The following is a 26,431-nucleotide window of genomic DNA, read 5'->3' as shown; positions in this document are numbered from 1 at the left end:
CCTGGTGATTGATGGCCGAGAATGGCAGCATGGGTAGGGCGCGCGTGCAGCTCATACGCGCCCCATACCCGGAAAATCGAAATCACATGTGTATATATACGGGATTTTGTGCACCCCTGCCGCCCTGTAGCAGTATATCTGCTATAGGGCAGCGGGAAAGTGGTTAAAGTTAAATTTGATACTATATGCAAAGAGAAATGTAGCGCTAATACTAATAACAAAATATGAAACACACAATTATAAATCACCCAATATAAGATTGCTTAATATGAAAACATTCCATACATATATAAGATAATAAGTGAAAAAAAACATGCAAAGTGAAAAAACCTCTCGGGCACTGCCTTTAAAAAGGTCAAATGATGAAGTGAATATCCATACACAATCCATACACATCCAATTAGTGTTAACCACACTCACACAACCGTGTAAGTGATATGATCCTCTTGGGTCATACATGTGATAAAAAAAAGTCCAAATGGGACCATATTACTGATGTGCTCCAAATGATCCTAAATTGGATAAGAAAGTGAAGAGTCCAAAAGGACTAGACAATTAATGGTGTTCAGGTGCTGACTGACCCCAAAATGCACTTAATGCATAAATGATTCCCCCACTCTAACAAAAAAAAAATTATTTCCAAACACTGTATAACACACCTAAAATAACATGCGTGCAATACAAAAACATATAACGTGCTCACACAAAAGAAACATAACAAAAACAATGCATGAAGCTTAATATGAATTTGCTTCAATACAGATTAAAGTGTCCAATGTGGCAAAATACCACTATAAATTCCTATACAGTGAATGAAACAATTGAGTACTGTCCGTGATACTTTTTTTATTTGCACTAACATACAATTTTGAGGACAAGCTTTCGGGGTATGTCCCCTTCTTCAAGGTCTAAGCAGTACTATTACAAATCACAAAGTTTAAGCAGAATGTTAGAAGGGATTGGGAGAGAAAAAAAAAAAAAAAAGGGCTACAGATAAGATACATCAAAAGCGAGGGGGGGAGGGGGGATACAACACTCACACAGAGGGGGTCAAGTTTTAGCTAATAGATAGTCATAAAGCTGTCGGATAGTGGTTGAGGAATCCCATGTCCAAATTAAGACCGTTATCTTTTGTGTCAAATAGAATTATCATTCATAGTTCAAATGTTTTTCTTTCCTGGATGGATTTAAATTTTCCTTTCAGAACTAAAATAGTGAGGTCTTCCATATTGTGGCCTGGTTGTGAGAAATGGTGTCCTACAGGTGTGCAGAGGTCATCTTCTTTATGTTCCTTGATGGTATGTCTGTGCAAATTCATCCGTGTTTGCAACCTCTGTCCTGTTTCACCAACATAAGATCCTTTGCTGCATTTTCTGCACTGGATAAGGTACACAACATTACTGGAGGTGCAGCTGTATGATCCGGAAATATTGAAGATTCCTTTTGAGTGTCTGACACTTTTTGATGGATTGATTTGGTTGCACAGCTTGCAGCGTTTCTTATTGCAGGGTTTGCTTCCATTATTTGTGGCATCATAATCAGAAGGAAGTTTCCTACTGATTAGTTTATTTCTGAGGTTGGGGGGTTGTCTGAAAGCCAGTATTGGGGGTTGCTGGAATATTTCTTTCAGAGTTCCATCCTCTGTTATGATGGGTTGTAAATCTTTAATTATTTTTCTTATTCCCTCTAGTGCCGGGTTGTATGTAGTTACTAGAGGTACACGGTTGTTTGTTTTTTTCTCTTTGTACTGAAGTAGATTTTCCCTTCGGGTTCTCAAGGCTGTGTTTATGCTGGTGTTGATAGTTTTGTCCACACAAATGATAACGGTCTTAATTTGGACATGGGATTCCTCAACCACTATCCGACAGCTTTATGACTATTAGCTAAAACTTGACCCCCTCTGTGTGAGTGTTGTATCCCCCCTCCCCCCTCCCCCCCTCGCTTTTGATGTATCTTATCTGTAGCCCTTTTTTTTTTTCTCTCTCTCTCAATCCCTTCTAACATTCTGCTTAAACTTTGTGATTTGTAATAGTACTGCTTAGACCTTGAAGAAGGGGACATACCCCGAAAGCTTGTCCTCAAAATTGTATGTTAGTGCAAATAAAAAAGTATCACGGACAGTACTCAATTGTTTCTGTCGCAAATGCACTAATACGGCTACAATCACCTCAAGCTATACAGTGAATCAAATCAAAGTGTCCAATGTGGTGAAAAAAACACCATAAACTATTTGGTGAAAACTCCTCGTGCTGGTGGATATATAGGTGTATCAAATGACAGGAAGCTATCCAAAATCAGCTGCAATGCACGCTCACCTCCATGCCTCGACCCATAAGGGCCAAAACACTTGTAGGACCACTAACATGGATCCTCCATGCATGAAACTCCTCTGGGATCTGGTCACTCTCCCTGCAATTGTCTCCCCTCAGATATAGGCTTACTGGTAGTAGACCTCCTCTCCAAATGGATATCTAAATTGTGGCCAATTATCTCATCAAAAGACATAAATGAACACTTCCATGGTGTAATACCATTTATTTAGGACTAAATTGAAAAAATCCTCCACAAAATGCACTCAGATTTAAGTTCAGCTTGGTCACAGCATTGATATGAAAACCTCATGTATCAGGTGTAGTTGCATGGGTGTACAAATATGGCGTCCAAACCGGAAGTGCCGACGCGTTGCGTCATGTTAATCACGTGACTTCATCAGGGCTAACCTGATTGGATGACGATCTTCCTTTATATATAGGGCCAGTTGTCAATCAATCTCTCCTGGGCGGGTACTAGGTCTATTCATCTACATCACTACATCTCCGGCAGTCATGTTACCATGGTCCGGGATGTAAATATAGCAAAGTAGGCAATGTGTAATTGTTACTCCTCATGTAATCTTCTGAATAATAATAATAACGCCTCAATGATACTAAACAGAATATTAAAATAAACGGGCCCCAACTAACAATGTAATAAATGTTAACAAAAACGCAGGGCTGCCATATTAATGAAGACCAACCTAATCTATATTACTATATCTCTGGCGGCCATGTTTCCATGGTCCAGGAGACGGACCGTAAAGCTAATATGAATAATCTGGGAATAAGGTGGACATATACAGCTTCTAAAACGTAAATAAATATATAAATAAAAGTATATATGGGACCCTAACTACATGATAATAAATATAAATGTGAGGGATATAATTAATTAAAAACTAAGGCTGCCGTATATAAAGACCAAAAATATATGAATGTGCTGTGAGGGAAAACATTACCTAAAATATGAAAAAAACATATCACTGATAAAATCAATATGCCTCTCCTAAAAAGTAAATATGGATAAATATTAAAAAGGCATAATATCATAAACACGAATATTAATAATAATAATAATAATCAACCCTTTATTCAGTTACTACAAAATGGGGCACAAATATTAAAAAATAGAAGAGAAAAAAAAATAAAAATAAATAAATATCTATCTATCTATATATATATATATATATATATATATATATAATGATGTATAAAAATATAAATAAATGAATAATATAAAATTAAAAAACCCATAAATCAAACGCAGGAACTCATGCATCTACATCATCACATGAAAAATATTAACCACTACGTAATAATAAATGATACAGTGAGCGCTCTTAATATGCAAGCAGCAGAACATTCAAGGAAACCAAATAAAACCTTGTGGAAATAACATAAATATAAAATGCAGCGCTAATAGTCAATGAGCAGTACCAATATATGCAATAATAAATGATGATAAAATAATTATTATTGGTGAATATAAAATATCTGATCGTGAACTGCAAGAAAAATCAAGTCCTGTAATGGTGTTCCCAGTGCATATGGTATAAATGCGCACTAACCAGAGGCGTATTTAAAATATGCGGTGTGTGAATAACATGAGGATCCCCCCTCTCTCTGGTCAGGATATAGACTGGAGCTGGAGATGGTGAAGATGAAACGCCCTCGTATGGTGAAGATGGATCCGGAGTGCCAGAGGTCCCCTTTAAGGGATATGCGGGTGAAAATTCCTGGATTACAGGTCATTCCCCTCTCTGGGACTGGTGGATGGATCACGGTAGGGCTCTGGAAATTAGAAGCTCCTCAAGGGAGACCAAGGGAAGTACTCATAGTGTAGTAATTAAATGTAAAAGATTTTATTGCCAAAAAACGATGAGAACAGAAGAAAATATAAATCGCAGCAGCGTCAGATAAGTGACTGACCATCCGGATTCAAAGATGGCCGCCGGGCCTCCACGTGGCACCAGCGGCGCGACGTCATGATGTCCTAGGCTCCAGCTGACGCGTTTCGTGCGCACGCAAAGGTCCTTTGTCTCTACTTATGAGGAAGTGCGTGCGAACGAAACGCGTCAGCTGGAGCCGAGGGACACAGCGCACCGCCAATCGCCGCGCTGCACGCTCACGGAGCCGCGCATGCGCGGCTGGAATGAGAGGACATCGTATGACATCATCCCAGAATGAGAGAACCACCTTGCGTCCGTCATTCTACTATATGGCGGGCAGGAGGCGGTTAAAAATACATAAATATATAAATAATCAGATATAATAGAAAAAGGTGACAAAATATATAGTATAAATAACGGTCTCCTATAATAAATTCTCAAAAGTCTGAAATGAAGCAATTGAGATTGAAATCAATATTCAACCCTGTTGGAGTCAAGGTTTGCATTTGATATATCCATCTTGACTCTGCTTGACTCAATGTGCGGACCTTATCGCTTCCTCTCCAATGTTTCTTGAGTTTTTCTATACCCCAAAAGGACAGATGTGATGGGTCTTTATTGTGATGTTTCAAAAAATGTCTTGACACACTATGCTTCGGAAAGCATTTTTTAATATTTTGTACATGCTCTTTCAAACGCATCCACAAAGGCCTTTTTGTCCTATCAACATATTGTAGCCCACCACTACATTCTATTGCGTACACAACTCCCTCTGTTCTACAGGAGATAAAATCTATTTTTTTTTTTCGTTTTTAATTTTTTCCTTTTGTGGCTGTGCAGGTATAACATATTTTACATGGATAAAAGCCTTTCTGATCCAAGAATGTTAGTTGCCTACTCTTTATGGGGGGAACAAGCACATTTTTCACTATTTTATTCCTCAGTGTTTGGGCCTTCCTATATATAAATTTAGGGACTTCTGGTAATATCTTCTCTAGTGTTGGATCCGCCTTAAGTAATGGTCAGTGCTTTTTTAAAATATTTTCCACTTTCTTATAATGGATATTAACAATTGAGTACTGTCCGTGATACATTTTTTATTTGCACTACCGTACAATTTTGAGGATATGCTTTCGGGAAGGGTCCCCTTCTTCAAGGTCCAAGCAGTACTATACAAATCATGTGGAACTGTATAGATAATCGGGATCCTACATAGATCCGGTATTAGGTATCTAGATTCTTTTTTATTTAATAGTTCTTTTTCTACCCCTTTCTTAATTAGCTTCTCCAATTCCTTCTTGTATTTAAACGTAGGATCCTTTAGGTAAAACTCAAAAAATTTGAATATTGTGCAAAAGTTCATTTATTTCAGTAATGCAACTTAAAAGGTGAAACTAATATACGAGATAGACTCATTACATGCAAAGCAAGATAGTTCAAGCTGGGATTTGTCATAATTGTGATGATTATGGCTTACAGCTCATGAAAACCCCAAATCCACAATCTCAGAAAATTAGAATATTACATGCAATCAATAAAACAAGGATTGTACATAGAACAATATCGGACCTCTGAAAAGTATAAGCATGCATATGTACTCAGTACTTGGTTTGGGCAACTTTCACAGCAATTACTGCCTCAATGCAGCGTGGCATGGAAGCTATCAGCCTGTGGCACTGCTGAGATGTTATGGAAGACCAGGATGCTTCAATAGCGGCCTTCAGCTCTTCTGCATTGTTCGGTCTCATGTCTCATCTTTCTCTTGGCAATGCCAATTCTCTATGGGGTTCAGGTCAGGCAAATTTACTGGCCAATCAAGCACAGTAATCCCACGGTCATTGAACTAGGTTTTGCTGCTTTTGGCAGTGTGGGCAGGTCCCAAGTCCTGCTGGAAAATGAAGTCAGCATCCCCATAAAGCTCCTCTGTGGAAGGAAGCATGAAGTGCTCCAAAATCTCCTGGTAGATGGCTACGTTGACCCTGGACTTAATGAAGCACAGTGGACCAACACCAGCAGATGACATGGCTCCCCAAATCAACACAGACTGTGGAAACTTCACACTGGACTTCAAGCATCTTGCAGTGTGTGCCTCTCCATTCTTCCTCCATACTCTGGGTCCTTGGTTTCCAAATGAGATGCAAAAGTTGCTCTCATCAGAAAAGAGGACTTTGGACCACTGAGCCACAGACCAGGTCTGTTTTTCTTTAGCCCAGGTAAGATGCTTCTGACGTTGTTTGTTGTTCAGGAGCGGCTTGACAAGAGGAAAAAGACATTTGAAGCCCATGTCCAGGATCCGTCTGTGTGTGGTGGCTCTTGATGCATTGACTCCAGCCTCAGTCCACTCCTTGTGAATGTCCCCAACACTTTTGAATGGCCTTTTCCTGACAATCCTCTCCAGGCTGCGGTTATCCTTGCTGCTTGTGCACCTTTTTCTTCAACGCTTTTCCCTTCCACATAACTTTCTATTAATGTGCTTTGATACAGCACTTTGGGAACATCCAACTTCTTTTGCAATTACCTTTTGAGGCTTTCCCTCCTTTTGGAGGGTGTCAATGATGGTTTTCTGCACAACTGATTAGCTGATTAGAGTGGGACACTTTGAGCCTAGAATATTGCATCTTTTCACAATATTCTAATTTTCTGAGATTGTGGATTTGGGGTTTTCATGAGCTGTAAGCCATAATCATCACAATTATGACAAATCACGGCTTGAACTATCTTACTTTGCATGTAATGAGTCTATCTCATATATCAGTTTCACCATTTAAGTTGCATTACTGAAATAAATGAATTTTTGAACGATATTCTATTTTTTTTAGTTTCACCTGTATTTGATAGGTATTCCTATTGGCCAACTGTGTTTCTAGTTCTCTTGAGTAGTATTTTTTTAACAAGATAACTATTCCCCCTCCTTTGTCCACTGGTCTTATAACAATATCTTCCCTCTTACTCAGTTGTTTAATGCCCATCTCCAATCCTGTATTTTTATATGTTCTGGGTATTTTTAAAAGACTCAAATCTTGGTTCACCAATGAATTTTTGGGTGTCAACAAAAATAACAAATTTGTTAGCTGGTTTTGGCGGTGCAAACTTGAGACCCTTGTCTAAAACCATAAGGTCCTCTTTTGTTAATGTAGAACCACTAAGATTGAAAATCCCTTCACCAGCTATTCTCTTTTTCTTTTGGACCTTGAGTCCTGCTCTACAGCCTCTCCTCTTAATGGGCTTATTCTGACCCACCCTTCCTCATGGGACTCCATTCCCTCTGACTCCTCCATAAAAAAATTTTCTGCTGATGTTCATACTCAGAGTTCGTATTTCGGAGTGGTTGATCCTTCAAATCTGGGTCCATTCCACCCCCCTTGGTAATATCCCGGACTTCTATCATGATGTGGTCTATACCCAGATCTAGGATAAAAGCTGTGCCTATGTGGGGGTGGAGGGTAGGGGTCTGGTTTAGATTGGTAATACGGTCTAGATGGTGTATAGTTGGGTCTCCAATTATTCCCATATCCTCTATTCAGAGTTTTTTTTATGGAAGGAAACACCAGTCTTGGGTCTCCAACCATTTCTTGGGGTTCGGTAGTTAAGGCCCTCATTTGGATATTTAAATTGGGCATGTCCTTTATCCGGGCCTTTATACGGTTCCCTCATGTTACTCATGTTACGAGCTGAGGAATAAGATAGTGAAAAATGTGCTTGATCCCCCCATAAAGAGGAGGCAACTAACATTCTTGGATCAGAAAGGCTTTTATCCGTGTAAAATATGTTACACCTGCACAGCCACAAAAGTAAAAATTAAAAAACGAAAAACATTTGTGGCAAATAGTACGCACATGGAATATGACATAGTAGATTTTATCTCCTGTAGAACGGAGGGAGTTGTGTATGCACTAGAATGTAGGTGTGGGCTACAATATGTTAGTAGGCCTTTGTGGATGCGTTTAAGAGAGCATGTACAAAATATGCTTTCCGAAGCATAGTGTGTCAAGACATTTTTTGAAACATCACAATAAAGACCCAACACATCTGTCCTTTTGGGGTATAGAAAAATTCAAGAAACATTGGAGAGGAAGCGATAAGGTCCGCACATTGAGTCAAGCAGAGTCAAGATGGATATATCAAATGCAAACCTTGACTCCAAAAGGGTTGAATATAGATTTCGATCTCAATTGCTTCATTTCAGACTTTTGAGAATTTATTATAGGAAACAGTTATTCATACTATATATTTTTTCACCTTTTACATACATTTTTATTTATTTTTGAAAATTTTTTATATTCTCTTTTTTAATATTTGTGCCCCATTTTGTAGTAACTTAATAAAGGGTTGGTTATTATTATTAATATTAGTGTTTATGATAGTATGCTTTTTAATATTTATCCATATTTACTTTTTAGGAGAGGCATATTGATTTTATCAGTGATATGTTTTTTTCATATTTTATGTAATGTTTTCCCTCACATCACATTCATATATTTTTGGTCTTTATATGTGGCAGCCTTAGTTTTTAAGTACTTATATTCCTCACATTTATATTTATTATCATGTAGTTAGGGTCCAGTATTTACTTTTATTTATATATTTATTTACGTTTTAGAAGCTGTATATTCATATTAGCTTTACGGTCTGTCTCCTGGACCATGGAAACATGGCCGCCCGAGATATAGTAATATAGATTAGGTTGGTCTTCATTAATATGGCAGCCCTGCGTTTTTGTTAACATTTATTACATTGTTAGTTGGGGCCCGTTTATCTTAATATTCTGTTTAGTATCATTGAGGAGTTATTAATAGTATTCAGAAGATTACACGAGGAGTAACAATTACACATTGCCTACTTTGCTATATTTACATCCCGGACCACGGTAACATGGCCGCCGGATGAATAGTGATGTAGATGAATAGACCTAGCAGCTGATTTTGCATAGCTTCCTGTCACTTGATACACCTATATATCCACCAGCACGGGGAGTTTTTTCATCGTATAGGAATTTATGGTGTTTTTTACACCACATTGGATACTTTGATTTGGTTCACTGTATAGGAATTTATAGTGGTATTTTGCCACATTGGTCACTTTAATCTGCATTGAAGCAAAAGCATATTAAGCTTCATGCATTGTTTTTGTTATGTTTCTTCTGTGTGAGCACGTTATGTTTTTGTATTGCACTGTTATTTTAGGTGTGTTATACATTGTTTGGAAAGAATTTTTTTTTTGTTAGAGTGGGGGAATCATTTATGCATTAAGTGCGTTTTGGGGTCAGTCAGCACCTGAACACCATTAGTTGTCTAGTCCTTTTGGACTCTTCACTTTCTGATCCAATTTAGGATCATTTGGAGCACATCAGTAATATGGTCCCATTTGGACTTTATCACATTTATGACCCAGGAGGATCATATCACATACACGGTTGTGTGAGTGTGGTTAACACTAATTGGATGTGTATGATTTTATTGTGTATGGATATTCACTTCATCATTTGACCTTTTTAAAGGCAGTGCCTGAGAGGTTTTTTCACTTTGCGTGTTTTTTTCACTTATTATCTTATATATGTATGGAATGTTGTTTTCATATTAAGCAATCTTATATTGGGTGATTTTATAATTGTGTGTTTCATATTTTGTTATTAGTATTAGTGCTACATCTCTCTTTGCATATTTTATTAGAGATCATTAGGTATATGATTAGATGTTGGCAGCTTTACTTATAGTCAGGTCCATAAATATTGGGACATCGACACAATTCTAACATTTTTGGCTCTAAACACCACCACAATGGATTTGAAATGAAACAAACAAGATGTGCTTTAACTGCAGACTGTCAGCTTTAATTCGTTCATCCAAATCAGGTGAACAGTGTAGGAATTACAACAGTTTGCATATGTGCCTCCCACTTGTTAAGGGACCAAAAGTAATGGGACAATTGGCTTCTCAGCTGTTCCGTGGCCAGGTGTGTGTTATTCCCTCATTATCCCAATTACAATGAGCAGATAAAAGGTCCAGAGTTCATTTCAAGTGTGCTATTTGCATTTGGAATCTGTTGCTGTCAACTCTCAAGATGAGATCCAAAGAGCTGTCACTATCAGTGAAGCAAGCCATCATTAGGCTGAAAAAAACAAAACAAACCCATCAGAGAGATAGCAAAAACATTAGGCGTGGCCAAAACAACTGTTTGGAACATTCTTAAAAAGAAGGAACGCATCGGTAAGCTCAGCAACACCAAAAGACCCGGGAGACCACGGAAAACAACTGTGGTGGATGACCGAAGAATTCTTTCCCTGGTGAAGAAAACACCCTTCACAACAGTTGGCCAGATCAAGAACACTCTCCAGGAGGTACAGTTGCAAGAAAAACTATGTGAACCCCTTGGGATTACGTGGAGTTTTGCATGAATTGGGCATAAAATGTGCTCTGAACGTCATCTAAGTCACAATAGAAGAACACAGTCTGCTGAACATAATACTACACAAACATTAGATGTTGCCATGGTTTAATTGCACATAACATGTAAACATTCACAGTGCAGGGAGGAAAAAGTATGTGAGGCCCTAGCTTAATGTCTTTTCCCAGAGCTAAATGGAGCCAGGAGTGAGCCAACCTTGACTCCAATCAGTGTGATGATATTGGATGTATTGCTGACAGCTGTCCTGCCCTTAAAAAACACACACCTGTTTTGGGTTTACTGGTTTCAAGAAGCACTGTCTGATGTAAACCATGCCTCGCAGAAAAGAGCTCTCAGAAGACCTACGATCAAGAATTGTTGACTTGCATGAAGCTGGAAAGGGTTACCAAAGTATCTCCAAAAGCCTTGATGTTCATGTGTCCACGGTAAGACAGACTGTCTACAAATGGAGAAAGTTTAGCACTGTTGCTACTCTCCCTAGGCGTGGTCGTCCTGTAAAAATGACTGCAAGAGCACAGCGCATAATGCTGCATGAGGTAAAGAAGAATCCTAGAGTGTCAGCCAAAGACCTACAGAAATCTCTGGCACATGCTAACATTTTTGTTGACACATCTACAATAAGGAAAACATTAAACAAGAATGGAGTACATGGGAGGACACCACAGAGGAAGCCATTGCTGTCCAAAAAGAATATTGCAGCACGTTTGAAGTTTGCAAAAGAGCACCTGGATGTTCCACAGCACTACTGGCAAAATATACTGTGGACAGATGAAACCAAGATTGAGTTGTTTGGCAAGAACACACAACACTATGTGTGGAGAAAAAAAGGCACAGCACATCAACATCAAAACCTCATCCTCACTGTAAACATGGCGGAGGGAGCATCATGGTTTGGGGCTGCTTTGCTGCCTCAGGGCCTGGACGGATTGTTGTCATTGATGGGAAAATGAATTCCAGAGTTTATCAAAACATTTTGCAGGAAAACGTACGACTATCTGTCCGCCAACTGAAGCTCCGCAGAGGATAGGTGATGCAACAGGACAATGACCCAAAGCATACAAGTAATTCAACAAAACAATGGCTGCAACAGCACAGAATACGCCTTCTGGAGTGGCCCAGTCAGAGTCCTGACCTCAGCCCGATTGAAATGCTGTGGCATGACCTTAAGAGAGCGATTCACACTAGACATCCCAAGAATATTGCTACACTAAAACAGTTTTGTGAAGAGGAGTGGTCCAAAATTACTCCAGATCGTTGTGCAGGTCTGATCTGCAACTACAGGAAATGTTTGGTTGAGGTTATTGCTGCCAAAGGAGGGTCAACCAGTTATTAAGTCCAAAGGTTCACATACTTTTTCCTCCCTGCACTGTGAATGTTTACATGTTATGTGTAATTAAACCATGGCAACATCTAATGTTTGTGTAGTATTATGTTCAGCAGACTGTGTTCTTCTATTGTGACTTAGATGACGTTCAGAGCACATTTTATGCCCAATTCATGCAAAACTCCACGTAATCCCAAGGGGTTCACATACTTTTTCTTGCAACTGTAGGTGTATGTGTGTCAAAGTCAACAATCAAGAGAAAACTTCACCAGAGTGAATACAGTGGGTTTACCACAAGATGTAAACCATTGGTGAGCCTCAAAAACAGGAAGGCCAGATTAGAGTTTGCCAAACGACATCTAAAAAAGCCTTCACAGTTCTGGAACAACATGCTATGGACAGATGAGACCAAGATCAACTTGTACCAGAGTGATGGGAAGAGAAGAGTATGGAGAAGGAAAGGAACTGCTCATGATCCTAAGCATACCACCTCATCAGTGAAGCATGGTGGTGGTAGTGTCATGGCGTGGGCATGTATGGCTGCCAATGGAACTGGTTCTCTTGTATTTATTGATGATGTGACTGCTGCCAAAAGCAGCAGGATGAATTGTGAAATGTTTCGGGCAATATTATCTGCTCATATTCAGCCAAATGCTTCAGAACTCATTGGACGCCGCTTCACAGTGCAGATTTACAATGACCCAAAGCATGCTGCAAAAGCAACCAAAGAGTTTTTTAAGGGAAAGAAGTGGAATGTTATGCAATGGCCAAGTCAATCACCTGACCTGAATCCGATTGAGCATGCATTTCACTTGCTGAAGACAAAACTGAAGGGAAAATGCCCCAAGAATAAGCAGGAACTGAAGACAGTTGCAGTAGAGGCTGGCAGAGCATCACCAGGGATGAAACCCAGCGTCTGGTGATGTCTATGTGTTCCAGACTTCAGGCTGTAATTGACTGCAAAGGATTTGCAACCAAGTATTAAAAAGTGAAAGTTTGATTTCTGACTATTATTCTGTCCCATTACTTTTGGTCCCTTAACAAGTGGGAGGCACATATGCAAACTGTTGTAATTCCTACACCGTTCACCTGATTTAGATGTAAATACCCTCAAATTAAAGCTGACAGTCTGCAGTTAAAGCACATCTTGTTCGTTTCGTTTCAGATCAATTGCGGTGGTGTATAGAGCCAAAAATGTTAGAATTGTGTCGATGTCCCAATATTTATGGACCTGACTGTATATATTTTTATTTTTATTTTATTCACATTATTATCTTAGGGATTTAGATAGGAGCGCAGGAGGTTTTTACATAAATTTGATATTAGTTCCCACAATACATAGAATGCATGAAGGTAAAAAATCTTCTGCCTTTAAAACCACTTTAATCTAACATTTATTCTCTCCAGACAATGCTGCTGTTCAAGAGTGCATTTGGTGCTCTTCCATAGATAGAGAAGCTCTCTGAAACAGGAGATGTGTCACTGGATGGATCAGGTGAAAACAAAAGAAAAAAAACCTAAAACAAAATGAGTAAGGTCACATCTAAGAATTGGTAAGAGGCAATATATTAAATGTTTGTTTTTAGGTTTGGATACACTTTAAGTTCTCTATTTGTCTCTATTTACAACCCATCCACCTTGCCTTCTTCCATATCAGCCGAATGTTTCCCAGTTACACACTTCTTGAGCAGGAAGGATACCCAGGGCAAATACCAATGGATACCCCTACCGCTTTTTTCTATAAAACGTATCCAATAAAAAAATACAAAATACAATTTATTCATAAAGTTAGGCCAAAATGTACTCTGCTACATGTCTTTTTTTAATACTAGTAATGGCGGTAATCAGCAACTTATAGCAGGACTGTGGGACTGCAGAGAGACCCCTTTTTGCAAAGTAGACAGTCTGACGTACTTCATAAGAGGCATGGCGAGTTTTTTGAAGTTGTATTTTTTTTGTCATAATTTTTCAGAAAATGAAAAAATAAAAAAAATTATTTTCACTATTTTTTTTTTTACATACTGTCACCAGTGCAGTAAAGCGTCATCATATAACTGGCATGGCAGTGATCAGGGACACTGACTGGTGACAGTGTGAAAAAAAAAAATATATATATATATATATATTTTTTTTTTTTTATTACTTTTTTTCTTTTTTTTTAAGATTTTTTTTTTCATATTTCACTATGTCCAAAGTAGTACAATGTTACCATAGTAACATTGTACTACTTTGGGGAAGTGATCAGTATTTTTTTTTTACAAAATTTGCTTATAGCAAAGAATTACTTTGCTATAAGCAAGCATTTAGCTGAATGACATCGATTCATTCAGGGTGATTGGTCACAGCAGGTCACATGGTACCGGCAACGGGGCCGATACTCAGATCTGTCATCGGCCGTGTCCGAGGTACACGGCTGGAGACAGATCGCGCCGCTGCGCGGCTCTGCAAGCACGCGAACTGCGCATGTGCGGGAGTACGCCATATGGCGGCTCCCCGGAAAGCTAGTGCATTTTTGCGGATGCCATACGGCTATTGGCCGGGCATCAAATGGTTAAATGGTTAAGATAATAAATGTCTTATTTTCGGTCCAAATGTCATTTGGTGTGTCTGCTTTTAATTTTTGGTGAATTGTATGCTTTTTAGACTTTGCTCCTCCACTTTACCCCTAACATAGCATAGCACCTGCAAGAAAAATTGGCTGGAGCTGTGCCTGTCCAGGGGGGTTTAGAGAGGAGAATGATGTCTATGTAGCATTGGTATGTAAGGGGTAATGCTATTAATGTATGTGTATATGTTTGTGACTAAATTAAAATTAAATAAAGTGAGAATAATTACATTCTGTATAATATCAATATATGCATGATAAAAATGTAAGGCCATCTGACCAAAAGCTGAATTTGAACCTTTCTAAACAATAATGATCTGACATAACCCTAGCAAATCCACAAAGAATGCTTCAAGGAGAAGAAATGGAGGGTTATGGACTGGGCTAGTTAAAGCCTTGTTTTGAATTCCGTTAAAATGATGTGAAACAGACAGTTCATGCAGTCAAACCTTGCAACTGAAACCATTATGGAGTGTCAGAAAAAAAAAGGTACTGAGTCTATATTAGAGATTGATGGGCAGATAAACACAATGCCTAGAGGGAGAAATGTCTGCTACAGGGGGGCAATGACAGCTCCTAATGCCCAGGGTGTACTTTTGACATTGTACATAATTTTATCTATTGATATTTTGCTGAATTATTATAAAGGCAAATTTTTTTTTTATTCAAAAACATCACCTTTATCTGTAAGCATGTTTTGAATTAAAATCTAATGGCTAAATCTGCAAGAATTTCCATGAGTGTACTTTATCCAATGACTGTAAATCACTTTACAGAGATCTGCTCTCTCTTAGACATTAACGAGTATATTTCTGTTGAATAGTGTAAAAAACAAAATAAATTCACTGATTCAATGCTATATGATAAAAGATGAAAACTTCCAAGAGGGTGGATACTGTGAATACGCTGTGTATATACTACATATTAGCTTTCAAAAACTTACAAGAACGACAATTGGATATCGCAATGGCCCAATGGTCTGAAGTGTTTCTCTGTTGTCATCATTACGATAATCCCATTCAATTCCCATTTTCACAAATATTTTTGACTCTTGAAGACTCTGATTTTCATCATTTAATATGAACTTTCCAGTTGCTTGATTTCTGATAGCTAGAAAAAGACAAATACAAAATATTACAAATATATACACATATTTTAAATATTAATTTATGCATTCATAACACTTTGTAGTATAATGCAAAATATCTTGAGGGGATTCATGGTAAACCCACATGAATGGGTTCCTATAGTCTTTGCAAAACAGTTTAAATGTACTCTGTATTTAAAAAACATTTTTTATATTTTGGCTATAAAGCAGAAAATTGTTTCACAAGTTTAAATTATGTTCTTCTCACCTTTTTAGATACATTATAAATGTACTGTAGACATGATACACAACGTCTAGGTTTTATTTGGATTAGCTGTTTTTTTACTTAACTAAAACCCACACTGCAAGAAATATGGGACAGCCACTGCTGACTTCTCTCAGGAGTTCACCTGCAAGGCCCATACTGAGTCAGGTAGATGCATCAGTCAGTATCATGAGGCAGTCCTCTGCTGGGCCCTCGCACACTACTGCAAATTCCAGAATGGGTACTCACTGGCAGCATGCCAAGCACATCGGAATGCATCCTGATTGGTTTGGCTCCTTATTGAAAACAGAAATAAAATAATTTTTTTCATCTTTTCCCAAGTATCAAGCTTTCATTATCTACTTAATGTAGACCAGAAAGAAATCCTCCAAATGTTACCCTACTACTAGATACTGAAGTAGGCAGTGCAAGGACTAGGTCAACCAGTACCCAAGGCAAAGATGCCAAACTGTGGCCCACTCCACTGTGATGTGTGTGCCCAGTCATCTTACCCACGCTCAGTTTGTGTACTCCCTATATCAATTTACAGCGTGCAGAAGTCAGGGGTGGATAACCTATTGAATGCAGGGGTCGGGAGTAAAAGACACACTCCCATACTCCCATACGGTAATGTCAGGGCAGGGCTGTGGAACGGACAGGTAGGCCTAGTGGCAGGGTAAGGCACTGGCTGACGACAACCACCACCAACAGACCGAAGTCCCTCAGGGCGCGGAGTCTAAGTCCCAGGCTGCCCTTCACCATGGCCCCTGATGGTGGGGATGGACTTGACGCAGCCAGGAACCAGGTCGCGGCCCCCGAGACACCCCGGCTGCGGTAATGGCCGCCGCCAATGGCGTGTAGCTGGTGAGAATGACAATAGCGTAGTCAGGCAAGCCGAGTCGACAACAATAGGACAAAACAGTACAGAACAGTAGACAGAGAATCACAGTTCACGGGCCGGGTTCAGCAACGGAAGGTCAGATCGAAGGAAAACACAGAGAATGGTCTTAGTCACAAGCCGAGTCAGAATACCAGAAGAGTCACGAGCATATACACAGAGCTGTAGCAAGACAAAGACACAAGACACAAGTGCAGAGAGCATGTGCGGATCACAGGCTTATATGTACTCAGCCACACCCCTCTGGGGGATGGACCTCAGAGACCTGAAGGCATAAAAGCTTCCCACCATGCTCAGCAGAAATCCAAGATGGATGCCAGCACATGGAGTAACATAACCTCTGGGAAAAGGTAGGACCTTGACAGGTATGCAGCTGGAAGCTGACAGCTGTGAGACCCCCTTCTCATCCCCCTCTTCCCTGATGGATATGCAGAGCAGTGTTCTCCTCCCCCCTCCAGCTGGTGTACTGGGTATGCACAGCTGGAAGCAGCGTGTTGTGCCAGCTTGCTGATCCCTTTGCCTGCCCCCCCCTCACTGAGCAGTGAGAGAGACTGAAGTGAAACGCCAGGTCTCTGCAGGCTCGATCTTCTGCTCACCCCCCTTCCTTGGGATCTGTGTATGAGAGCAACTATGTGTCAATTCCTGCCCACTATCTCCTGGCAGTCAGATTGGATCTGACCAGAGGGTGGGAGAGCCAAAGCCAATAGGAATCTCAGAGAGGACTTGCTATGCAGGTGCAAGAATTATGGGAATTTTAATTCCTACAATCCCCTGCACCTGTAGGAGGAGAGCTTCACCGTCTTCCCAGGCAAAATTATTTCAGATGGAGGCAATCCAGTGAGGAGAGAGAAGAGTACAGACGTACTGTCAAGGTCGGTGCTCTAAATCAGAGGGAACAGAGCCAAAGAGGGGAGCCAAGTGGACCTGCTGCTGTATCTGCCAAGCCACCCTCAGAAACTGAGCTTGAGAGAGAGCCACTATATATTTGAGACAAGAGCTGAGAGACTGCCCCTTCTGTGAGGATTCAGGCTGCAACCTGGGATCTCATTGGCAGGACCTACTGATCGCCAAGCCATTGAGAGAGGATTAATCACTTGCCAGGAGTGGTGAGCTAAACTACATGTTTAAATGCCTGCTACATACTGCTAACACATTAGAGACTGCTCCTACCTAGCAGCCCACCTGCCATTCTTTGCCAGCACTCTTGGAGGGGCAGTTTATGTGTACAACCTAAAGAAGAGCCCCACCAAAAGGTAATCAACGTTAAATCTCAGGTGCCAGGTACTTTTCAGGGATACCCCTTACACAAAAAATGCATATGCCCACCCACTTTTGGGTATGTATATATGAGAGAGAGAGACTCTCTCGCTTGCCTCCCTGAACCCAACGCTTGCCTCCCTGAACCTTTCCACCATCTGTCACCTGTTGAATCCGCTAAAGGAAAAACATAAAAGAGGAGAAGGGGATGCAGAAAGATCATCCCAATATTTGTAACCTTTCAACTTACTCTCTACTTGGGTACTAATTACCACTTATCTCTCCCTAAATCTGCACTCTCTTTAACCCCTTCAGACCATCCTTAAATTTACATTTTCTGCAAATAAAGAATTCACAAAAAGCATTTAAGTCCTCTGGAAATCTCAATCTTGCCAATCTTCCATCTTTTTCACCCGGTCAGGCATGCTGGGAATTCCCAGTTGTATCGGACATTCTCTTAACTCATTAAGTCTAGGAATGTTTCAAAGATCTTCTTCTTTGCAATGTCTCTGGCTCTATGTCCGTGAAAATTTGCAGACTCGCTTCTCCATGTTTTATTGCAGGGATTTCTTCCAAATATTTTCTTTATCTTCATGGTGGTGAAGTTGCATATTCACATCTCTTAGGGCTCCAATGCCACCCTTTGGGGCCGCATAATCTTGTGCACTCTATTTTCAGTTGTTCTGTCATTGGTTTGTTTATTAATGGATTAAATATTTTTCTCATTTCATTCCATAGATCTTCTCCCGATATTGCATCTGGCAAGCCCCTGATCCTCAGGTTGTTCCTTCTATCTCTATTCTCCTCTAATTTATATGCTAGCCTCCTTTGCTCTCTTCGCTTATCCTCCTTCTGTGCTTCCAGTTTAATAATTACTTGCGTGTGTCTCTCTAATTTTCCTTCTGTTTCTTCAGTTTGTGACAGGACTTGTCCCAGATCATCATGTAATACAGCCATTTCATTTTTGATGGAATATTCAAGTTTCGCGAACATCTCTGCAATCTTCATTTTTGTTGGTATTTGCTACCCTAATCCTTGTTCTTCAATATTTCTGTGGTCTATTTCACTTTTAATATTTTTAACTTCCTCAATCTGATTCAAATTCGATACTCCTGATGACAATCTAGATTGGTCTCCAGTGTTGTTTCTCATTTCATGACTTCTCCTTACATTCTGTTGTCTCTCAGGGGTATGTCCCTCTGGGCTTTTCTCCTGTGAAGGAAGATATTTTCTTATCGAGCTTGAGTGGGGAGTTTTTATTCCTCCCCCTTTTTGCTGATCTACCCTTCATTTTAATAATAATAATAATAATAGCTTCTCCTTCCGACTCCAAATCTCAACGATATCTTTAAGTAAAAAACTTAAATCTCCATACACCTTGGATCAGATATTTCACAACATATAATACAAAATTTTATGTCAAATTTATCTTCTCTTTAATTCTCACTGGGTGATCTCACTCCTATTTTCTTTGTTATTAATGTCCACCCCCCTTTCACTGAGGTTTAATAGTAGATAGTGTGTAATGTAGGCATTATATTTCACCGTTGACAACAGTCACTCACCCTCCATTCTGGGTTCGATATTCAGGATGTCACCATCTACCTTCTTCCCTCGTTTGGGTGCCTGTTGTATGGATGATCACCTTTAAGTGAGCAGGGGGTCATTTGAGGATGCAGCGGGGTCACCCTGCATGGGAATCCAGGCTTGGATGTCTCCCACACCTCCCAGGAGCCTGCCACCTTGACTCTGGTGTTCTCCAACTGCTGTCACGTGTCTCTGTAGGTCCAGGGGGGACCCGGAGCTCAAGCTGCCTCCTCACATGGCACGTCCTCCAGCTCTACCGCTCCTCCACAGCAAGCAGCTCCTGATGGTCCCCGTCACTGTCAGGTGGGCACTCCCGGCGTCCAGCACTCCACTCCAGACTCCAACTGTGATTCCCCATCGACGAGATGTCGGCACCACCCCAGACCGCACTCTCGGTTCAAAGAAGGGAAAGTAAAGCGAGGTGGGGGATTCAAAAGATCACAGCCTCAGGAGCTCCTAGCTTCCATGTCTGGCAGGCGCCATGACTCGGCCCCTCCCCCCATTGGTCCTTTCCTGTTTAATTCCTTTTTAAGAACAATTTGTAAAATTGAAAGTATTCCTGTTTCAAGGATTGTTCGCTTATGTGTATGACTCCTTTTTTGCATTTTAAACTATTTACTTACCTTATGATCTTGACCTTGTTTGCCCTAACCTTGCCGGTAGTCCACCTGCATTAACCTCCGCTGTGTTTCCTGACTAAACATTTGTTCCTTTTTCTAGTTTTGAGTTTGGCTTTTGCTACTTTTGGCCATCAGGTACTGCCACAGTCTGCACCCTGTATGGATCCTGCTTCCTCAGAACATTATATTTGCATACATGTTGTGGGACAGTATTTAATCTATCATGCTGGCTTCAAACATATGCATTGTGGTAATGCGTGTGCTATGCATTGCTGTGTGTTTTGGTGTGCTTTAACTAAACAGACCAGAATGTACAGGTGTGAAAGGGGTCTCAGAATCTGCCTAATAGTCAAATATCAAGCATTCATTTTTCAGTACATTCAACTTGTGTTCAGTACAAATTTATTTAAGTTTGGTATAGACATAAAAGTGATCTATTAATTTCTAAATCTATTTTTTTTTCATGATGTATGCAGTCGATTCATGATGATGTCTCATGTTTGTGTAGTGCTACCCCAAAAGGAGCCGAATGGTAATTTGGTTTATCTGTTCTGTGAAGAACAACCTTAGCCCTGCTGGTACAAATGGTTGAATAAATGTTACTGCACGCACTTATAGAAACACAAGTGTGGATAACGTTAATTCGACTGTGTGATTTTGTATCAGATAATCGATACAAGACCGTTTTAGTGGTATATTAACTCAATGTTTTAGTATGGGTTAGAGTAAATTGTAGTTTGAGCATACAGAAGGTAGGTTCAGAAACCGCCTGCTAGATCGGGGATTGCCAACCCATCGATCGTGGGCAGGTGACAAGAAGATCAGTGCTCCTGCTTTGCAGACCCCTGGACTACTCCTCCCACAATGCAGAGCGGCGCAGGGAAGGAACTACCTGTAATGCTGCACTGATCTTGGCCGGCCCTTCTCTCATGCCCTTCTCAGGCGCTTGTGTGTGACATCAGAGGATGGACGAGAGAGGAGAGCCGGCCGGGATCAGTACGCTAGGAGAAAGAAGAGCAGTGTGTCACCAGTGCTTTCCATCTGTGCATATGAACAAAGTTTCTGCTCTCCTGTGAGCCCCTGTACACACATCAATGCACTACTGACTGCCCTCACCCACTGCTATACTAGCTGCCACCATCCTCTGCAGTAGGGTCACCATCCACTGCCTTACTAATCTTCACCATCCTCTGCACTACCAATTGTCACCATCCACTGCACTAATGTCACCATCCACTGCACCACTGTCACCATCCTCTGCACCACTGAGACCATCCTCTGCACCACTGTCACTAACCTCTGCTTTACTGTCACCATCCTCTGTCTTACTAACCATCACCATCCTCTGCACTACTGTCTGTCACCACCGTCTTACTAATTGTCAACCTCCTCTGCAATACTGTCACCACCTACTGCCTTACTGACTGTTACCATCCTCTGCACTATTGTCATCATTCTCTAACCCTAACTGTGACCATCCACTGTCTTAATTTGACCATCCACTGCCTTACTAACTGTCACCATTCTCTGCCTTACTAACTGTCATCATGCTCTGCACTACTGTCACCGTCCTCTGGACTACTAACGGTCACTATCCACTGCCCTACTTACTGTCACCATCCTCTGGACTACGGTCACCATCCACTTGACTACTGACTGTCACCTTCCACTGTCTTACTGACATTATCCTCTGCCAAATAAGGTAGAGGATAATGTCAGTAAGACAGTACTGATATCATCCTTTGCCCTACTTACTGACATCATCCTCTGCCCTACTAACTTTCACCATCCACTGCTCTAATAACTGACACCACCAGTATGTGAGGACTGGGATCCACACATAATGTAAATCAGCAAAGTCAGCAATAAGCATTAACTGCAATGTGAATAGTAGTACAACAACTAGTCTAGTGTACACTCTAGGAGGATGGCTAGGATATTGTGAAATGTCCCCTGAGATGTACATCTTGGCTTAAGCAATAGGTATTTTACTGTAATTATACAAATAAGATTGAATGTGACCAAGGGCAGCACCAAACAACTTTTTCAGGGTTTGCTGTGCTGATGCTGGAGTATAGGTGGGGAGCCAAGTCCCTGACCCTGAATCCTATGTAATAATGCAATGTTATGTTCTAGGAACCATTCGCGTTAAAATAAGAATACAGATTTTAGCAGATTTTAAGTGTAGAGAGTGCAGTGGTCAGCAAGTGCAAAGATCAGTTCTAAATTGATGTCAGTGAGCGTAAAAATAAACCATACTTGCCAACATTTGAAAAGAGTTAGGGATGACACCTTGAAGTGATGCCAGCTCTTGGCATGTAAGCAGCTCTTTTTCTCAGTTCCAAGACCGCTGTGAGATCCTGTGCAGTAGCTCAGTCAACAACATATGGAATATTTGTGTCTCTCCTTACCACTCGAGACTCTCACTGCCCGCTGCCTCACAAGACCGCTGTGAGATCCTGTGCAGTAGCTCAGTCAACAACATATGGAATATTTGTGTCTCTCCTTACTACCACTCGAGACCCTCACTGCCCAGTCGGAGATGGTAAAGATCAGAAAAGAAAGCCCTAAAACCCCCAGGGACAGACTGGTGCACTTCATCTATGCAGCAGGCCAAGATGGTGGACAGAACACTCAGTCCAGCAGCCTATCCTAGGGAGAAGAGGGCCTGTCCTGGAGTGAAGGTGGACTGGAGTGGCTGGAGTCTCCAGATCTAACTACAAAAGGACCTGCAGCCCCAAGTTCACCGGAACTCACCAGCTTGATGACTAGGAAGGCCCGGTAAAAGATCCAACACTGACTTATGGCCACCTTTAAACAGTGCCAGGCCTCATTCAGAACTCAGCTAGAAACACTTAGATTGGACTTCCACTGCTTAAGGATGATGTTCACAAACTCAGACATCGAGTCTCAAATGCTGAACAGCACATTAGCATTATAGAGGATGACCTACACCCACTATCTGCATCCTTAATGGCTTAACATAAATCTCAGGCTGCAAAGCTGGGGGATCTAGAAGACCAGCTTTGCTGGAACAATTTGCGATTTCAAGGATTCCCAGAGGGTTCAAAGGGCAGGATTCCAGAGTAATTTTTGACAAAGTAGCTAAAGCAATCCTTGGGTACTGATATTTTCTTGCTCCCTTTTTGCTATTGAACGAGCATATTGGATTCCTCTTCAAGCAGCCCCTCTGGGTGGACCACCTAGATCCCCCACAAATCTATCTGTTGCTTTTGCTCAAGACAGAAACATGACACATTTACTGTGACATACAGGCCCTGATTTACTAATGTATATAGAAGGCATCTAGGTGCATTTCTGTGGGCTAACATCTTCTTTTCCTTAGAATCCATCTACTTTTAGACAGCAAAGACTAAAGATAGCGTCTTAACAAATAGACGCAAAAGTTAACTTACTAATAGGCACAATACAGGAATCCATCTAAAAAAAACAGAAGTCCTCGAAGCACTTCTAACAAAATGAAAAATCGCTGTAAAGACATGTTCACATTGAAATTTGCTTTCCCAAATATCTGGACTTTACTTTAAACAAAAATAATACATTTCAAAAAAAATTTTCAGTGGATAAAAAATAGTTTAAGGGAATTCATGACAGTCAAGAACTAGATGCTTTTCCAACCCTTACCTAACAGCCATCCTCCTTCATTCCTCCTACCACTCCACCCCCCACAGCCACTTCCTCCTGTACCACTACCCCCTCCCTCCTAGATTGTAAACTCGAAAGAGTAGGGCCCTCTAACCCCTCTTGTGCTGTTTGTTGTTGTTGTACTGTTTCATGTATTGTCCCCCCCTCTATTGTACAGCGCTGAGCAAACCCTTTGGCGCTATATAAACTCGATGTAATATTAATAATAATAATGTCTATGCATGGATATAAATGCAGATGTGCAGGACACAATTTAGCCGTTTAACGTGGGCGCTTGCTTTTTGGGCCCTGTTTAATAGTAAATCTCAGTGTGGAGTCCTCTGCAAGACAGCAATCCCGACCGTCTACTGTGTTTGGCAAAAAGCACTATTTGTAGCTAGGCATATCTTTATGTATTCTAATTTGATTTCCTTAGTTCTATTGATTTTATTTTTGTTTCTTATCCTTTATAACGATTTCTGTAATGGTTTTACATATTTCAAAGATCTAGATAATATATATTTGAACATGTGACTATATATATATATATATTTTTTTTTTTTTTTTTGGACAATGATGTCACATGGGGCGGGGTCACTCGGATGATGTTCCCAGGTGGCCACGCCCCTTACATATTTAAGAACTGTCAAACCACCGGAATAGTCACACGGCAGGAGCCATTGTCGGGAACTGAACCCTTTTTTTTTTTTTTCGGGTCGGCGGCAGGCATCATGATTGACATTGGATCTACTGCATGGCACATTCTTTTAGATTTTACTTTTAATAAAGGACTTGTCTTGTCTTTTTTCACACTATGCTTTTTGTTTTTTGTGAATGAGTGGCGGTGCCATGTACCCCATACTCATTCACATAGGGGAGGGGTCCGGGATCTGGGGGCCCCCTTGTTAAAGGGGGCTTCCAGATTCCAATAAACCCCACACCCACAGACCCCCACAACCACTGGCCAGGGTTGTGGGGAAGAGGACCTTGTCCCCATCAACATGTCCCCAAGCCAAAATTTAAACAAAAAATGGCGTGGGGTCCTCCCCAATATCCATACCAGACCCTTATCCGATAATGCAGTCCGGCAGGTCAGGAAACCATACCAGGCCACATGCCCTCAACATGGGGGGGTGCTTTGGGGCAGGGGGGCTCCCCCCCCAAATCACCTTGTCCCCATGTTGATGGGCACAAGAGCCTCTTCCCCACAACCCTGGGCTGTGGTTGTGGGGGTCTGCAGATGGGAGGCTTATTGGAAGTCCCCTTTAACAAGGGGGCCCCCAGATTCCCATACTCATTCACAAAAACAAAAAGTGTAGTGTGAAAAAAGACAGGACAGGGTCTTTAACAAGTCTTTTATTAAAAGAAAAAACTCAAAGAATGTCCCCTGCAGTAGATCCAACATCAATCACGATGTCTGCCGCCGCCGCTACCCAAAAAAAGAAAAAAAAAACCTTGCGCACCTGAAGCTGGCTTCCAGCCATGTGCCTCTGAGCTGCCTTGACAGTTCTTAAATATATAAGGGGCAGGGCCACCTGGGGACATCATCCGAGTGACCTCACCCCATGTGACATCATTGATGTCACATGCGTGATGTTCCTGGATGGCCCTGCCCCTTACATATTTAAGAACTCTCAAACCACCAGAGCAGTCACACGGCAGGAGCCAATGTCAGGAACGGAACCCTTTTTTCGGGTCGGCGGTGGGCATCGTGATTGACGTTGGATCTACTGCATGAGACATTCTTTGAGTTTTTTCTTTTAATAAAGAACTTGTCCTGTGTTTTTTCACATTACACTTTGTTTTTTGTGAATGAGTATGGGGTACCATGTGCCCTACTCATTCACATAGGGGGGCTGGGATCTGGGGGCCCCCTTGTTAAAGGGGGCTTCCAGATTCAGATAAGCCCCAGCCCGCAGACCCCACAACCCTGTCCTGTCTTTTTTTACAATACACTTTTTGTGAATAAGTATGGGGTGCCATGTACCCCATACTCATTCACATGGGGGGCGTGGAATCTGGGGACCCCCTTGTTAAAGGGGACTTCCGATAAGCCTCCCATCTGCAGACCCCCACAATCACAGCACAGGGTTCTGGGGAATAGGCCCTTGTCCCCATCAACATGGGGTCAAGGTGCTTTGGGGGGGAGACCCCCTGCCCCAAAGCACCCCCCCATGTTGGTATGGTTCAGGAGGGGGGGCTTGCCCATCCCCCCCTTTCCTGACCTGACAGGCTGCATGTTTGGATAAGGGTCTGGTATGGATTTTGGAGGGACCCCCACGCCATTTTTGTTTTTCAAATTTTGGCGTGGGAGTTCCCCCTTAAAATCCATACCAGACCCAAAAAGCTTGGTATGGATGGGAGGGGGGACCTCACACCGTTTTTTTTTTTTTCATTTATTATGGTGCTGGTTTTTAAATGTAATTACCATATTTTTTTATCTTCACTAATAGCTCAGAAATTCAGCTGTCACTTCCCCCTATAAAAGAGAGAAGTTTTCTTTGAGTTTATTTCCCCTAAAAGAAACAATGTTT

At 41.1% G+C, this 26,431-nt stretch overlaps 1 protein-coding gene across 1 annotated transcript in view; it reads right to left on the bottom strand.

Moving 5' to 3' along the window:
* LOC149440032 (A disintegrin and metalloproteinase with thrombospondin motifs 2-like) overlaps window positions 1–26,431 on the bottom strand; it is a 987,780-nt gene that overhangs the window by 491,114 nt on the left and 470,235 nt on the right. Inside the window, exon 10 of the mRNA XM_089659016.1 lies at window positions 15,482–15,648. Coding sequence (XP_089515142.1) covers window positions 15,482–15,648 — 167 coding nt within the window. The remainder of the gene's footprint in view (window positions 1–15,481; window positions 15,649–26,431) is intronic.

The sequence above is a fragment of the Staurois parvus genome, unplaced genomic scaffold (assembly GCF_062004578.1).
Source record: "Staurois parvus isolate SC_StPar_1 unplaced genomic scaffold, SC_StPar_1.0 ptg001129l, whole genome shotgun sequence".
NCBI classification, from domain to species: Eukaryota; Metazoa; Chordata; class Amphibia; order Anura; family Ranidae; genus Staurois; species Staurois parvus.
Note: the sequence above shows the minus strand (reverse complement) of the source record. Positions and strands in the feature narration are given on the sequence as shown.